The sequence below is a fragment of the Heloderma suspectum genome, chromosome 5, assembly GCF_057233095.1.
Source record: "Heloderma suspectum isolate Gila_16-S chromosome 5, 16-S_ref, whole genome shotgun sequence".
Taxonomy (NCBI): Eukaryota; Metazoa; Chordata; class Lepidosauria; order Squamata; family Helodermatidae; genus Heloderma; species Heloderma suspectum.
Window position 1 is genome coordinate 111098847 of NC_139462.1, and position 18219 is coordinate 111117065.

Sequence of the window (18219 nt, forward strand, 5' to 3'; positions counted from 1 at the left end):
TTCAAACACAGTCTGAAAAAGAGAGAACCAGACAGAGCTCAGAAACCTGAACAACACTTGTAAATGAACACTGTCACCCAGAAGGGAAGCTTGGTCTGGAGCAGAAAAGCCTGCCATGCACTTGAGAAATGTGGACACGTTTAACCATGAGGGGAACACTACAAGCTGTGCACATGGCTGAGGCTCCCCCTTCTATAGTTACTGATGGGTAGGGACTCTGTACCAGTCCTTAACCAAGCAAAGACAATTTCCTTCAGTTCTTAAGGACATATTTGACTACAATCAAAGTGCTGGTTTCAACTCAAGACACTTATTGCTGGCCTGGCCTTTCCACAGCTCTTGCCACGGATTCTTCCACTTGGACTTAAAGATGGGGGTAAAGTCACTCAAAAGAACTCCTGCATGTTTAGAAGAAAGACCAGTTGCCAATCTCGTTTAAAAGACAAAAACAACTGAATTTCCTTTGCAGGGTTCTTGCGGTGGCGTACACCTGTTGAAAGTACAGGTGAAATGTAACCTTGCAGAATTATTGCATCCAGGTAGGAAAAAACTATTGGACTGTTCTCTCTCTCTCTCTCTCTCTCTTTCTTTCTAACTAAAAGTATTTAAGTAAAGCTCTGAATGATTAAAAAGGTAAAGGTGTCCCCAACCAGTCGTGTCCGACTCTAGGGTGTGGTGCTCATCCCCGTTTCTAAGCCGATTGCGGTGGTGTACACCTGTTGAAAGTACAGGTGAAATGTAACCTTGCAGAATTATTGCATCCAGGTAGGAAAAAACTATTGGACTGTTCTTTCTCTCTCTCTTTCTTTCTAACTAAAAGTATTTAAGTAAAGCTCTGAATGATTAAAAAGGTAAAGGTGTCCCCAACCAGTCGTGTCCGACTCTAGGGTGCGGTGCTCATCCCCGTTTCTAAGCCGAAGAGCCAGCGCTGTCCGAAGACGCTTCCGTGGTCATGTGGCCGGCTTGACTGAACACCGAGGTGCACGGAACGCTGTTACCTTTCCCGCCGAGGCGGTACCTATTTATCTACTTGCAATTTCTTGCTTTCGAACTGCTAGGTTGGCAGAAGCTGGGACTGAAGACGGGAGCTCACTCCGTCACGCAGCACTCAGGTCTCGAACTGCTGACCTGCCGACCTTCCAGTCTGCAGTTCAGCGTCTTAATCACTAAGCCACCGCGGTCAATCTGAATGATTACACATACACTAAAAACTAATATTTCAGAACCTTGTTCCACTTGGAAGATTGGCAGAAACAGCATTCTTGGTACTGCACAATGATTCTGAACTATTACATTCAAGAAAAGGTGATGGTGGGGGAGGGGAATATGTCAAATTTGAGAAGTCTGTTCATCATCGTTTGTAAAGTCAAGTTGGGTGAGAAAGGCGAAGAACAAATATAATGGGATCCTGGCCAAGGGGAAAGGAAGCTAACAAAAAATTCCTGCCTAGAATTTCTCACACTGACCGCCTTGGAGCACTGGAAGCATTGAAAAAAGAAAAGTAAATTGTATCAAGAGAGGAAAGGAGAAAAAAGAATACAGTACAAGGAATAAAGAAAAGAGCACATTCTGACTACATAAAAGAAGCCTGCAAAACAAGGAGACCAGGAAATAATGTGTGTATGTGTGTGTGTGTGTGTGTGTGTGTGTGTTTCAAGTTACTCCTTAAAACTAGAGAAACGCACACACTCAAATGAGGGGTGAGGGTAGCAGCAAATGAAATAATATACCGTATCATCCTGGAGAAACAAGAAGGGTTGTTGTTTTCAGTGACTAGAAAATAGTATTCTTACTCATGGGATATATGCAATTTCTTTTCTCTCACTTCCATTCTCTGGAAAAAGTGTTCATGCATTTAAGTACTACAAAACCTTTTCAGCTAGAGACAATAGTGGGATTCTGCATGCACAAATACTGGGTTGACCATAGACAAAAATGGCTCTATTTTACTGCTGTCAACTCTCTGAAAAAAGAGAAGAGGAGGGGGAACCCTCCACCAAACCCTGCTGTCTCTCTCAACAGTACAAGTACAATATATAATTTATAAAAATTCACTGAAATTGCTGCAGTTTTCCCTTTTCCCACTAGAGGACGCAACAGTATAACTTCTTTACCATTGGGTGGATAAAATACAGCATATTCTTCCATTCCAAGTTTCCCTGTGAAAAGTACAGAAAATAAACAATTACATACTGCAAGAGAATACAAGGTTTTTTCAACTTTAAAATGTAGATCTGACGCACTGAAGAGAATGAAATATAATTGGGAGGTTAGGAAGAATGATAGTACAACCCTACGGAGCTGCAAAACAGAGCAATCTTCAGAATAATCTACCAAAATAAGCAGCAGCAATGAATGGGCTTTGTACAGATATATGTAACATGTATTAAACTTATATGAAACATATATTAGGACTCATCAAATCTCTTAAGTGTATTTTAAAGGTGGATGTTTTGGGGCTCTCCATTTCTAACTCAACATGCAGGCAAGTCTGCTGGTCATGGATGAGAAAGATAACTGAGTTATCTTGTTCTTCCTTTACTTACTGTTTAGCAAAAGCAGGTTCAAATACTGAGTGCTACAGCAGACACAATGGGAGACATCTCCCGCAATTTTATTTTATTTATTTTTTTTATTTCAAAGCACCTGTGTGAAGCTGGAATTGGTCCTGGGCCGGCTTTAGCAACAAGTTTATCTTTGTGTATACACACACAGGCACCATGGCTGTCACAAAGATCACAAGTATTCCATTATTCTATTTTGTAGGAAACATACATTTGTAGATTTCATTTTTTTTTATGAGCATAGAAATAATACTAAACACTGCAGCTATTTAAAGTGCTAAAATGATTCACACATAGACAACTGGAAACAGAGAACAGGAAAAGCATACATATCCCAGCTGCCTTTATTATCACCAGCAAAAAGGTTGGGATACGTGTATATTTTTTTTCCCTCAGGATAAAAGCAGCTGGGGTCTGTCAGCAGAAAAATACAGTAAGGGGGAAAAGTTAAAAACATCCTCTCCCAAATACTGGTCTTCTGCTTCAAATTGCAGTGTCAGTGGCAGCATTGTACAGAAGGAAAAAAGAGGCCTGAAAACAAAACTATAGAAGTATGCATAATGACCTGATTCACATGATCTTTGTTGGATAAACAAGCCGTGGTGGCTTGCTTAAGCCGCAGTGCGGGCCGGGTGTGATTCCATAATTACCCACCCGGCCGCAGCTTGCCACATCATTCAAACCCAGGAAGCATGGCTTGTTTGGGGGGATGCTGTTGGGTTACTTGAGGGTTGTTTCCCCTTCAAACAGGCCCTGCCGCTCAGGTTCGGCCAACATGACAAGCCACAGCTGGGCAGGTGATTATGCGAATCACACCTGGACACTGTGGCTGGTTTAGCCGACGATGATCGTGTGAACCAGTCCAATGTGTAGTTCCAACCTATGTCATGCCTGCACCACTTGTGACCCACTATGCCAGATGTAGCCCACCAGCCATATATCATAGACTGTAAGGTGTGTGGCAACAACCTTGCTTTTGTAGTCCTAATGCAGGCAGCACAAACAGGGGCTGTTTATTGTGGGCCACAAATACATCGTGCGTAAGACCGCTGAGACTTGGTCCAGGGAGATCTGGTTCCACATCCCAGCTCAGCGATCAGCAGCAGGCCAGAAGGGGGTCACACATAACATAAAGGTTTATAACTACTATAAATAAAATATCTGTTGCTTTACCTCGAATGTATGACTTGGGTGGAGTAGCACTATTGTGTGCAAAGTGTTCCAATACTGAAGTGTCCCGAGAAAAACAAAGTAATACCTGCAAAAAACAACACAGGAATGATCAGAAACTGCTCTGAGAATAAAATCATCTTTAACTGAAGGCACACACTAAAATTGGCAGTTCGGTTTTGCTGGAAATATGTCACAAAATACAGTGCCACTACTAGGTTAGCCTATCCAGCCCCAACAATTGTATTCTGGATACTTTGAAGAAGGGAACTTAAATACATGAGTTCCCAGTAACATGCAAACTGACTCTCAGACTTGGAGCAAGATGCATATAATTCAAACAGGTTTGCTCATACTTTTACAGCCAAATTAGATGCAGGACAGAAGATCTATGATCAGGTCTCCTGTTTTCCCATTTTTATTGAAAGAAGCCACGGGGAATCTCGAGCTGAATCAGTGCCACTATGCTTGCAGAGGAAGAGTTAACCCCACCACCACTGCATACACACCATTTCCCTGACTTAAATCACACACACACACACACACACACACACACACACACAGGACTACTATTTGTCCTGCTGGGAAAACATACAGGACTGTACCAAATTAATTTCCAGGAGTGCTTCCATCTCTTGAAAATCTAAACAAAAGAACTGGCCTTTTAGGCAACTAATGTAAGTCTGAGCAGGAAGCACAGTTTATCTTGCCTTCATTTTACCCGGAATGCTTTCAATGCCATGGCAATGTTTTACTGTGCATCATCCGCTCAGACAGCTCCTTTTTGTTTAATATTTTTATAAACACAGTCTTTTGATAATTATATTTGTCAAAGAAAAGCAAAAATGTCTTGGAAAAACCTCTGTGCTTCTGATAGAGAACATAATAATTTCCTAGCTGAGATATGGATTTACCTTCTTGAACCGCTTACTATTTTGCAGATTTACATTTTTTTGGAGAACAAAGTGCCTTTATCTTAAACACACACTTTAAAGTCAACATCACTTATCACCTTGTGATCCTATCCAAACTGTTAAAATATAGTACACCCAGCAAAGAAATAATAACCAGGAAAAATTAAAAGCTAATTTATAACAACTGAGGTGACCAGAAAGTGAAAAGTAAATTGCTGGCCATAGTTCAGAGTGCAGATCCACAGACTGCTGCTTCTTGCTTGTCACCCACTTGCAAAGGTTCCACTTCCTGCCACGTAGCAACTAGACATAGCTTCTCATCCTTCCTCAGGAAGAATGTGAGCCCTGTCTTTCCATGAGTAAGCAAGGGTGAGTTTTGACATCTCTGGACCGACATTGCTTGCAATCCAATCTACTCAATTTCACCACTACATTGATGGTATGAGATATGGGGATACAGCTGTAATCAGGAATTACAAAAATGGAGGGAGCAGGTTGTTTCCTCACAACTGAGGAGCACAAACTCACACATATACCTCTTCTGTTACATTCATACAGTTATCAACCTACTGATGCTGAATCAAACCTAGCACCATGGTAGAACAAATGCTCCCAGCAAAATATGCCTCAGCACAGAGGTACATATTATACTGGCAAACATGCATCTTCTGCTGGTTAACATGAATATGGGCAGAGAGGGGCGATTTGCAGGGGAAAATTGGCACGTAAGCACTTAACTCATCCCTTACCAATCAATCTTGCCTTGAAAATTCCTCCCAGGCTTTTTTCCCCATAGGCAATGGTTAAGTAAAAAACAGCAGCAGCAGCAACAGCAGCAAAACATCCAGAGTGGCATTTCGAGGGGAATATAGGTGGGATGGGACCAGTCAGGCAACCCCTCCTGCCCACTAACTTTCCCCTGCAAATGACTAATCCCTACATTAGCTGCCTAAAATTGATGTGGCCAAACCTTCAAAACAGTTTAATTCTGTTTATTTCCTGTCAATTCATTTGTTTCCTTTTGTATCGACTAACATTTTCCTTGACGAATTATACATACAAGGGTATGTACAACATACCATTTTGGGTATATATATATATATATATATATATATATGAATATATTGAGAGACAGAGAGAGAGAGAGAGAGAGAGAGAGAGAGAGAACGAATGAACTGACTTTGCATATTTATCCATCCTCCCCCAACCCCCGGCCTTGTAGGACTTTGAATACCAACTGATTATTTACTCTGCCAGAGAAGGGTCCATTTTGTTGTTAGCTTTTCAGAGCTAATCCATTTGGAAAGCGGTATTTGAGCCTTTCATCCATCAAAACTGTCAAGCAATCACTAACTGGAAAATGTTTATTAATACTGATGCCAATCAAGAAGCTTCTCTTGAGTATGAAGCATATTTTTTAATTAGAAATGTATCTATATTTCCCAGAATGTCATAAAGGAATGACAGTAACATAGCAAGATACTTATTTCAAAATTCTTATTGAGGATTACAAGTGGGTCCTGCAGGAAAATGGGCAGCAGGCAGGCTCACTCTTCACTTAAGTGGGTTCTCTGTGCTTCAGGGTTTCTTTTCAAAAAGAAACACAACTTTGGGGGGTACTTCCGCTGATACCTCCCTTCTTGTGTGTGAGTGGTGCTTTTTTGGCTAAATAAGGATTTATACTTGAAGAATGGATTTGCTATTAGTATTTAAGATAACTGTATTATTGCTCAAGATGCACTGGTGGTATAAATTCTGCTAGGTAATTTTTAATTAATGAATGGCAGCATTTATAAAATGCAGGATAAGAATGAATTTTTGTTATAGTTTCGTGCCCCCACTAAATTCACAGGACTACACAGATTAGTCTATCCTCTAAGGGGTGGCATATTCAGCAGTCAGAAGATTTAAAACTTATTTTATGTAACTACAAAGAACAAAATGACAAGCCCACCCTAATAGCGATGACTAATTGAGTTGAAAGTACCACGAAAATTAGAAGCTTCTCCCATGACATTTATATTGACATTGCAATCAAATGCACATTAGGAAACTTGCAAATGTAATAAGCTTCCATTTAAAGAGATTTAAAAGAAGCAATATAGACAATTCCATACAAATTAGATGGCTTATCTTTACTAGAAGCAAAGATAATAAATCATGGATGCTGTTTTATTTAGACTTACACTATCCCATCCCAAGTGGTTGGGGTGGGTATTATATAAATATAAGAAGACAACCTTTCCTGTGCAAAGGCTTAGGACAGGGGACTGCAGCATAGTATTTATAATCTTTTAAAACTTGCATTTACTTCTGGGAGTAAATCTCTCTCAGAATTCCTAAGTGGTTCCACATATCTCCCACCTTTCAAAACCTGCCCTTTCTGTGAAACCCTTGCTTTTGCCTTTTAAGTTCCATTCCCAACTGAAACAAGACTTTAATACATGTAACCACATTTGCTCACATTCCTCCTTGTAACCCTTACCTCTCCCTTTCTTCTCTCTCAATATTGCAGCTCATCCAATGTCAAAATTTAGAGTGTAAGTTGCTTAGGGCTACACCCTTCCCCTTTTCAGCTTACATCACTCTGTAGAGCGCCATGTATATTCATAGCCCTATATAAAATATAAAATAACAGTACTACTACTTCTCCCCTGCCCACTGATTAGCAGCATTTTCAAAATTAATGGCACAAACCAAAGTTCCACAGGACTCCAATGTGCATATGATGCTCTGTGCATGCAGAATCTGTTCCATTCTACTTCATGTGCAAGAACGTACTATAGTCACATTGGGGAAAACCTATTATTCCCTGAAGTTACTCTGAATAGGCTGCATATCTACTACTACAAGTATTTCCCAGGAAACATTAACTGAAAGTACAGAGGCATCTAGCATCCCAAAGCATAACCCTTCCCGGACTCTATTTTTGATCTACTTATCCATATAATTGAGGGCAAACCAAATGAAGCTAATAATCCAAATTGCACACCCCGCCCCATCCCACAGGTGACTTACATGAGTACTTATCATGTTGGTCAGTGGCTACTGGTTATCTTCAACTTTGCTGGATCAAAGCTATCTATGGTAAATGTTAGCAATCCACAGGCACAGCTGAGCGATTTCTTACTAGCCAGTGATTGATAGATCCATTCAACTATAGCAGTAAGGCACTCAGGCTACAATTCTATCTACACTTACTTGGAGGTAAACTCCACTGAACACAATGGAATTTACTTTTGAGTAGACATGCATGGGACTGTGTTGTTAGTCTACTTGGAACAACTGTTGTGTATTACCACTTTCATTTGGCTTATACTATGCATGGAATTAATTGTTCCCTACATTACATGCCACTTTTCCACCGATGAATTGTTGCAACAGCAGTAATTACTTACCTGATATAAATAATCCTCAAACACAAAATAGTAGTCATCATTGCTGGCTGTCAGCTTCACATCCTGCAATCGAAAGCCATAACAGATTGAAGCTGAGAGACATATTTTCCATCTGGGAAGCTCTTGCAGTGTGTAAGCATAACAACACAGTATGGTAATGCTACAGGAGGACGAATGACTCATTCCCTTCACATACTGGCCAAAACCTGTTGTCAATTTCTGGTTTTCAATACACTGAAAAATTCTATTAGCATCATCCTAACACTGTAATGGAAGAAAGCTAGGCACATATATCCTCATACTTTATTTCATCATGTCACTTCTAATCAGTTTTCAACAATGGTAGTTTTCCCACTATTCCAGTGGGCGGGGGAATGCAAATTATCTTACAAATAACATTTTAATTGTATTCCGTAGCTATTACAGACTCAGGATAGCTAGCACAATATTTAAGAATATAGGCCTGAATCCAATTAACTGCACAGCTAATCATGCACACCTAAGTGAGTTCTGGGTTCATATTTCTCACACAGCAAGCTTCCTCATACCCACTCCTTATGACACATGGCAATATTTTTAAAACTGAGGAATATTTCAAAAGAAGTCCGGGGCTTTCCCATCTCAAACATTATACTGTGCAAGCACAAGTACCTCAGCTTCTTGGACCCGAGCCATAAAATATAAACATGGATGAAAAGTTTTAAAGCAATATTTTTTCCTTATCTCCAGCCAAAATATACCTGCTTGAATTTACAAATATCTCTTGCATGGAATCCAAAATTGCTCAGACCAAAGGCCTATCAGGTCGAGCATCCTACTTCTAACAGTGGCAGAACAGATGCCTACGGAAAGCCCACAAGCAGGATATGAGCTAAATAGCCCTCTCCCACTCTTGTTCCTCAGCAACTGGTATTCAGGCGCATGCTGCTTCTGATCCTGGAGGTAACACAAAACCATCATGACTAGTAGCCACTGATAGCCTTATCTCCATGAATTTGACTAATCTCCTTTTAAAGCCATCTAAGTTGGTAGCCATCTTGTAGTAGCAAATTCTGTAGTTTAACTATGTGCTGTGTGAAGAAGTCCTTCCTTTTATCTGTCCTGAATCTCCCACTATTCAGCTTCATGGGATGACCCTGAGTTCTAGTATTACGAGAGAGGGAGGAAAACTTGTCTTTATCCACTTTTTCTACACCTTGCATAATTTTCTACACTTCTACCATGTGTGTGTGTCCTCCCATGCTTGCCTTTTCTCCAGAGAGTCCCTGATAATTTTGGGAGCCCTTTTCTGCACCTTTTTCAGTTATACAATATCATTTTTGAGGTGCAGCAAGTAGAGCTCTACAGTACTCCAACTATGGTCACACCATAAATTTGCATAATGGCATTACAATACTGTTCGCTTTATTTTCAATCTCTTTCCTAATGATCCCAAGCACAGAATTTTTCACAGCTGCCTCACACTTGGTTGAGGTTTTCATTGAGCTATCCACCATAACCCCAAGATTACTTTCCTAGTCACTCTGCCCCATCAGTGTATATGTGTAAGGGGGGGGGGGGTGTTAACTCCATCGTGCATCATTTTACACTTACAATGAACTGCATTTGCCATTTTGTTGCCTGTTCACCCAGACTGGATATATCCTTTTGGTGCTCTTCACAATCCATTTTTTTTACCACCCTGAATAATTTGGTGTCATCAGCTAACCTGGGCCCCATCTACATGGCACCACTTTCACACACCCCACCCTGTTGCAAATGCACAGCATTGCAGCTTCGAATTAGCTTCTGGTGATATACACTCGTGATTTACTGCACGCTCTCCTAACAGACTCCGCCGTGCCCTTTTTTTGCCATTATACTTTAATGAGCAGCTGTGCAGTCCCATGAGTGTGGGGGTGTGACACTGCAGTGTCTGTTTTGTATTTTATGGGTTCTGTTGTGTCTTTCCATCCCTCCTTAGGTAAAAAGTGAGTGTTCTGTGTCCCTTCATTTCCACGCCATCTGTTTGTCAGTTCCCCAGCCTGAGACTCCCGGGATGGTTCGCGTGAGCGGTACGTGCCTACCCATCACTCGGAAATGGTGTCCAGAGCGAAGATGGTTCTCCCCCAAGACCGCCCCCCGGCCCTTGGGCACTGAGTCCAAAACAACCACTGCGAAGATACGAAGCTGCAAAAATGTGCAAAAGTGTGATTAAATAAATGAAAACACCTGTCAGTGCCTCTGTAACTGCGCAGCTGCGAAGGGACAGGGGGAGTAAAGGGGCGTCACAAAGTGACACAAGCACTATGCATGCCTACAACACGCCCACTGCAAAATGCAAAGTTGGTCTGGGGAGGGGACAGACGGCTTGCAACCATGGCAAACCCACAGCAAATGAAAAACATCACAGCAAAACGCCTCCTTGGAAATCCACATTTTCCAGGAGAAAACCATGGATGGCTGCAATGTTGGAACGATGTCATCTACTCGGAGGGACCTCGACTTGCAGCTGCCCCAGAGTAAAAAGCTCATGTAGATGAGGCTCTGGCCATCTCATCGGTCACCCCTAATTCCAGAACATTATGAACAAGTTAAAAAACACAGATTCAAAGATCGTTAGGGGATTGCACTTAAGGGGATCCCTCCATCTTGAAAACTGTCCATTTATTCCTATTCTCTTCTTTAACCAGTTACCAATCCAAAAGAGGACCCATCTTCTTTTTCTAAGTTTCCTTAGAAGCCTTTGGTGACGGACTCTGTCAAAAGGTTTCTGAAAGTCCTAGCATACAGTGTCTACTGATCACTGCTATCCACATGCGTGTTCACACTCTCGAAAAATTCAAGGAGTGTGAGAGGGGCAGGATTTACCTTTGCAAAAACACTGTTGATTCTTCTTCAGTAAGACTTTTTTTTCCCTATATGCTTGATTATTTTATTTTTAATAATGCTTTCCATCAACTTATCTAAAACAGACATTAAACTAACAGATTAGCTTAGATTCCCAGATTCCCCTTGGATCCTTTCTAAAAATCTGATGTTATGCTGGTTGCTTTCCAGTCCTCTGGTCAACCTTAGGGACATGTCACATATTTTTATAACATGTGAAATTAGTGTGTATTAAAACTACAGGAAAAACCAGTATCATTAGTAGTGTCATGACTTGCTCTGCAACTGCAGAATTGAATGGAGTCAAACCCTGACCATCAACCAGAAAATTAAGGGCCATTGGGAGGTTGTACCCTCTGCATCTCCCAGACCATCATGGCAAATGGAAGACCAAACCAACCCCAAAGAGTGGCCAGAGAAAAAACAGCTGCACAGAGCTTGCTCCCCTGCCCCCTGCCAAAAGAACAGGACACCCTACTCCAACTTCCGGTAGCCCTGGGACTCCAGAATTGAAGGAAACACACTCTTGCCCTAGCCATCACCCAAAGGACAAAGGGCTGCTGTAAGAGGTTTTTGTTTGTTTGACATTATTGCAATCCATTGTAAGCTGCCTTGAGGATCATCTAGCTGAAAGACAGGGCATACATCTTAAAGACAAACAAACAAAACGATCAATCGATAGAATTATTTTCTTTTTTAACTCTGCTACTGGGAAAGCATAGAATCCCCTCTACACGATGGGCTGCCAGCACTGCAGAACCACAAAAAGGTGCTGCCTGGAATGTAGGACCCATGTGATAAGAAGGAAGCCTGCTCAGCCCCTACCAAACTATCCACATTTCTTTCCTTCTTTTCCATTCCAAAACAAGTTGACTTAATTGGACAAACCAACAGAAATATTAAAGATATTAATACCTCTGAAATGTACTATGCATTTATATTTATTTATTTTATTTATAATCCGCCCAATAACAAGCGTGCTCTGGGCATATTACGAACAAAAACATGCAATGTTAAATAAACCTTGTTACAAACGTAACAGCATAGGCCGTAACAATCAAGAATTCTGACACTTCTTTTCACTGTATAAAGTCTAAACTGTGGCAGTAAAATGAATATGTACATTGACAGACAGACAAAAGTATGCAGATCAGAATTACTCACTTTATATATCAGGCTGTCAACCAAAAGATCATGCTGGATCACATTAGACTTGAGTTGTTCATAGTACAAAATATCCTAGAATGAAATAATGCTAAATATTAACCATGTGATACTTAAAACAAACGATACAATATGCAAATCTAACCCATGCTGTCTGGGGCACGTTGGGAGATGTAGGGTTTTTTTCTGTCTAAACATGCATAGGATTTGAAGCCTTAATATTCTAAGTCCAAAAAGTTGAAAAAGAAGTGTCTTAAAAACAAAGAACAGGCTCATGAAACATATTTGGACACAATCAGAAAAATGCTGCTGAACATGACTTATTAAAATAAACAGGGTATACTTATGCATGTAAAAAAAGGACCATAACCTGTTTCACACAAAGAAATATAAGATTTCTTTTTGTGAGCCTAATACTTAAATTCAAATCACTTCCTTCCACATGGACAGTGCTTACTATCAAGTCTTCATGCAGTGTGAACCTAAGAGCTAGTTAATGCCTCTTTGTGGGATGGTGTGGTATCTACTTCCCAGAAGAATGCAATTATTAGAATCCTTTTGAAAAAACTGTTCAGATGCAACAGTTTTAGATAATTTTCAGCATCTAATTAGTATTTTTGAGCAAGACACAGGAGTGGCTGGTGGCCTCGCAAATTGAGATTATACTGATTATTTGGATCCATTTCACTCTGGCTTCCAGACTGCTTCTAGGATAGAAACAGCCTTGGTCACCCTGATGGATGACTTATGTTGGGGAACGGACAAGAAGAGTTTGAACCTGTTAGCTTTCTTTGACTTCTCAGCAGCTTTAGATACCATCGACCATTGTATCCTTCTGAATGGATTGTTGGAATGGACTTTGGAGGCACACAGATATGTTGGTTCCAGTTCTTTCTGGGGGTTGGACTCAGAAAGTGATCCTGGGGGATTTGTGTTCCACCTCACAACCATTGGCTTTGGGGGTACCTCAAGCCTCATGCTGTTTCACATCTACATGAAATTACTGGGAGAAGTCATCTGGAGGTCTGGGCTAAAGTGTAATCAGTATGCAGGTGATATGCAGCTTTCTTTTCTAACTACTAGTGCCAGGGAAGCTATGGAAATCCTGAACAGGTGTCTCGAGGCAGTTTAGGGATGGAAGAGGGCAAACAAGCTGAAGTTTAATCCAGATCAGACTGAGATACTGTGAGTGGCTCTCCTGGCCTCAATTATATTGATGGATATGCAAGTGGCATAGGTAGCTAGGAGTGCTTTTTACCGGCTTAGGCTGACTCGCCAGCTGCACCCTTATTTAGAGAAGGTGTACCTTGATTCAGTTACATATGCCCTGCTTACATTCAGACCGCTGCAATGTATCCTGCATGGGGCTACCTTTAAATACTGTTCAGAAACTTCACCAGGAACAGAATGCAGCTGCTCAGACATTCATAACATGCAACGCTTATACTGCAGCAGCTGCTTATTTGTTTCCAAGCCTCAAGCAAAGTAAAGTGCTGGTGATGAACTTTAAAGCCCTAAATGGGACCAGGTTATTTGAAGGACTGGTTGAATCCATTTGCATCAGCCCAGGGCTCAAGATCAGCCTCACAGGCTCTGCTCACATGCCCACCAATGAGATCTATCCAACTGGCAGGCACCAGGGACATGGCCTTTTCGGTGGCAGCTCCTCTATTGTGGAACTCCCTCTCAAGGGAGGATTAGACTGACCCCTTCTCTGTTTTCCTTTAGGCAGGCTGTTTAGACATTTTTGTTCCACCGGGCTTTCAATGTGTTTCCACTGTATCTAGTTATAGTTTTATCTGTTTTATTGTGGTCTGAAGGCTCTTTTTAATTGTACTGATGTTGTTTGGAGTTCTGTTTAAAACCAAAAGTTACCACAGGAAACTCTTTTAAATTAAAAAAGAATATGACTCCATCTCAACCAGTTTTATTTTTATTTCAATCTGCTTTTAATTAGGGTACTAGGTTCCGAGCAGACATTAGAACAGGGAGATTCGTAAAGAGTCCCTAAAAGAAACAGAGAGAGGATACTGGAGGGCAAAAGTTAACAATTTTCCATAACTAAGAACATCAGAGATCTTCTGAACAATTTGTGCAGAGCCATAACCTGTTCTTCACAAACAATTTCAAAACAAACTAGCTAAAAACACACACTAGCCAAGCAAAATCTAGAAGCAATAGTACAGCCATAAACACAGCTCACACGGAACCTGTCAAGAAGACAGAAGCCACAGTTGGAAGAACAACATTAATGATTTCGTATTCAAATGTGAGGACAACTAACATAGTTCTGTAAGTGGTCACTGCAAGCAATTCAGCATAATGGAGGAAAGCAAGAAAGAAGAATGATTGAGTCTCCTTTTAAGACAGTGCATGAAAATGTAATAGCTGTAGAATATACACATCAAAACTGTGCTTACTGTACTTAAGCTTTTTCCATAAACACAATTTGTTCTATTTTAGTATTTTAAAGTTGATGATAGGCAATGTATATTATTGCATAAACGGCAAAAATGCAATATGTTCAGCAGCACAAAGAACAAGACCATACTGCCACTTTTAATGAAAAGGAATGTGAACTAGACACATTCAGAATATATAAATAAACAAACTGCTAGATCTGCTTGTCAAATATGCAGATCTTTCTCAAAGACACTTAAGCATAAAAAAAAAAGTTATGCTAGGAACTAAAGTCCCGGTTTTGAAATTAAAAAGCTTTTACAAGTATTTGAAAGTGATTTTGTTATTTATATAGTAAATTACACAAATAAGCAACACTATACATTTCAATTGCCTGTTAGATGAATTAGGGAGCAATCCTATGGCCACTAGACACTGTCTAGAGGGCCATAGGATATACTCATTTCCGGGAACCAACCTCGGAGCCCGCGCTCCAAGGTCGGTTCCTGGAAAACTGACCTCCCCCGTCATTTGCGCTGCCTCGGAGGCAGCGCAAACAAGCCCCATCCTCCACGCTCGGAAGAGGAGCGCGGAGCGACTGAAAAGGTGGGGTTGGGGGAAGTTCTGTGGTGGGGAGAGCGGAGCTGCACGTATGACACATCCAATGTGTTGTACAGCAGCTTTCTCTCCTGGTTGGGTTTCCCTCGCTGCCGCTAGGCAGCTGAAAATGGCTGTCTAGTGAAAAATAGCAAGGCAGGAGAGGCGTGGAGGGAACGATCTGCCCCATGCCTCTCCTGCCTTGCTTTAAATAGATGGTTGCCTCCAAGTTCGGAGGTGGCCGCCTATCTAGTTAGGATTGCACCCTTAAAGTCCCAAGATTTGGTGTCAGAGGTGGGTGGGAGGGAGGTTGGATGTTATGGCAACCCTATTTAGTATATAACAGAAAATAACCAAATGCTAAGACATTAAGCAAACAACAGGAAAAAAAATGTAACAGGAAAAAACAAAGAAACCCAACATAATGTTGTAGAAGTTTCATAATTAAGAACCAGACTATATGCTACATTCACTCTGGGAATGTTATCAAAAACAGCATCTCTGTGTTGAATTCTCTCCCCACCCCACCCCCACCCCAGCACAGCATCTAGATCTAGGAGCATTTATAGTATGGATTTATTTATCAGCTTAATAAACTGAAATATGCTTATCTTGCACACGTGCTACTTTTGCCACCCCCTCCCTCCTTTGGCTTATTGCAGAAGTCTTCACTTAAAAATAATTTCCTGGCTCAGGCAAAATGAGGAACTATGGTCAACTGAAGAGTTCTAGGTTTAATTGTGGAAGTATATTCATTGCAGCATGCCAGAAGAGAGGAGGGAAGGGGTGGCATATGCGGGCACAATGCTTGTTCATAACTCAGCTGCAGCAAGAGTGGGGAGACTCATGTTGTGACAATCCCAATCTGTATAATGAGGCTTGCAGAAACTACTTTCTTTTTACTAGAAACTCAAGATCTACCAACTGGAACCAGATACAAAACAGTGTTTGGTAGACAGTAGAACCAAATGAAAAATGGTAGCTCAGAGGGCAAAACCAATTACCCACTGCACTCCATGACTCCATGAGTCATACATTGGGATGACCCATATACACAACTATAAATCTACATCCTATTTACTACAGATCAGGGATTCTAACAGCCTAATTTAGAAAAAATGAAAAGCCTTTTCAATGATCTACCAGTAAACCCAATCTACCTTCTGCCCATCCCTGTTGTAGATGCGGGGGGGGGGGGGGATTCACCACAGAGATGCTGTTCTCAGTGGCATATTTGTGGCAAACATAATACATACAGTTCAGCTGCAAAAAGATTTAATCTTGCTTTGATGCCTGAATTGACTGAAATAATGATATCACATGCTACGCTAGAGGAACCAAGTTTGTCAGTAATGATGAGCCCAAGCAGAACCCCACTTTTGGATTAAAGAAACAAGCCTAAACAAGCACTAAGAAACTGGAAACCTTAACGTGTAACAGTGTCCAAAGAGAAGCATGGTGAATCAACATTCTTTTGAAGAATTTAACACTTGCTTCGATGTCATGTTATTTGTGGCACCATGTGGAAACAGGGTTGAAAAACTGTTGGTTTTTTATTTAAATATTTATTATCTGCTTATCACTTGAAGGACAGCTTTTATTATTAATTTCAAGCTTAAGAAGCACAGCAACTATGATTATAAATAAATTACAGTATGGAATAACAACCCAAAGAAGTCCTTCATGGTGACTAGTCAGTCTACAGTACTGTGGAGATACAAATTTCATCTCATCCGGTTTCCAGAAACTAATTTTAAATTATTCACTGCCATGACAAATATCTTGTTACAAGGTGTTTGTTTTCAATAATTTAAAAAGCTCCAGGAAATTAAATTATACCAATTCCTTAAAAATAAATCCATAGCTCTTCTTGAATTCTATTTTTGCTCTGCAACAACCTAAAAATAGCAATAATAATAAGAGGCATCTGAGGGGAAAGAAAGCTATAATGAAAAAATATGCAATGCCATTACCAGCCAGAGTTGGACATACTAGTACTCTAGAAATTAAATTAAAAACCACCATTGGGAATTCCTTAAAGAGGGAATATACTAAAGTTAGACTGATTTTATTATGGAAGTGGCTGAGTAGAGCTTCCAGAATTGATTTTCTAACATATTAGAGTACTAAAAGGTGATAGGTAGCTAAATCATTCCATACTTATTCTGAATACTGGAAGCTTCAAGAGATCCAGTGTTAGGGGCTACTGTAGAGTTGGCAATGTTTTTTTTCTAGTATTTACCAAGAAAATGAGGGGTGGGAGACAAAATGTTAACATACTAAGGAAAATTACTGCAGGATGTTAATAGTTGTCCAGTGATATGGTGTAAATTAAACCTGACAAAAAAAAGAGCTGTGGAAGAGTTGCACTTGTACCAGTGGAATTTGGAGGTGAAGAGAAGTCTTTCTTAGATAAGTTCTCTTATCTATGCAAAACTAGATCCTCACTAAGGTGCTGTTTACTTGGGTACCTCAAAAGAGGAAATTATCATGTGATGTATTATGCTGTCGTATGAGTGGAAGTACCAGAGTCCTGAGTGGCGTTTGATCCAAGCATGTAATGGCTTGCTCCCGCCTCCTGCTAACCTGAAGCGCTACGCCCCCGGAAAAATGTCCCAGTAGTGCGCCTTTTAATACCGCGCCTGCCACAATATTGCTGTTGTCACAGCAACAGTGGTGTAACTCCACCCTTTTCCTAACTTGCCCAGTCAGATGTCACTGCAGCAACCACAACCTCTGGGAGTGCCAACATGGCTTCTCCTTATTAGCCCAATCCTGGCTACTCCTTGTCATGCTTACTCCCTGTGCTGCCATGCACAGGAAGTGGGGTTAACATGTTCTCCCAAGACTACAACCTAGATGAAATCTGCTTTTAAAAGAGGCTTTTCTCTTAGGGCAGCAATTGTGAGGGGGATTTTCATCAGTATCACAGTGCTGAGAGAAAGGTGTTGCCCACCCACCCCATTTCTTCCCTCTTCCTTTCTCAACATGCCATTACTGAAGACTTCCTGAGCTAATTAACCATCAATATCAAACTATGGTTTCATATCCTTTTTTGCTCCTGAATATGGTTACCATAGCTTACGTGTCTGGATGTAACTGGAAAGTATGGCTAATTAACCCAGGATGTTTTCAGTCCTGGCG

At 40.8% G+C, this 18219-nt stretch overlaps 1 protein-coding gene across 7 annotated transcripts in view; it reads right to left on the minus strand.

Annotated features, from left to right (window-relative positions):
* TBC1D19 (TBC1 domain family member 19) overlaps positions 1-18219 on the minus strand; it is a 109110-nt gene that overhangs the window by 42852 nt on the left and 48039 nt on the right. For 5 of the 7 annotated variants that reach the window (XM_084856971.1, XM_084856970.1, XM_084856975.1 and 2 more), the window contains 4 exons: positions 12079-12153; positions 8047-8109; positions 3738-3822; positions 2115-2159 (listed from right to left, as the gene is read on the minus strand). In XM_084856971.1, the coding sequence (XP_084713097.1) occupies positions 2115-2159; positions 3738-3822; positions 8047-8109; positions 12079-12153 (268 nt within the window). The remainder of the gene's footprint in view (positions 1-2114; positions 2160-3737; positions 3823-8046; positions 8110-12078; positions 12154-18219) is intronic. The other 2 variants (XR_014792184.1, XM_084856973.1) reach the window with 1 other exon arrangement.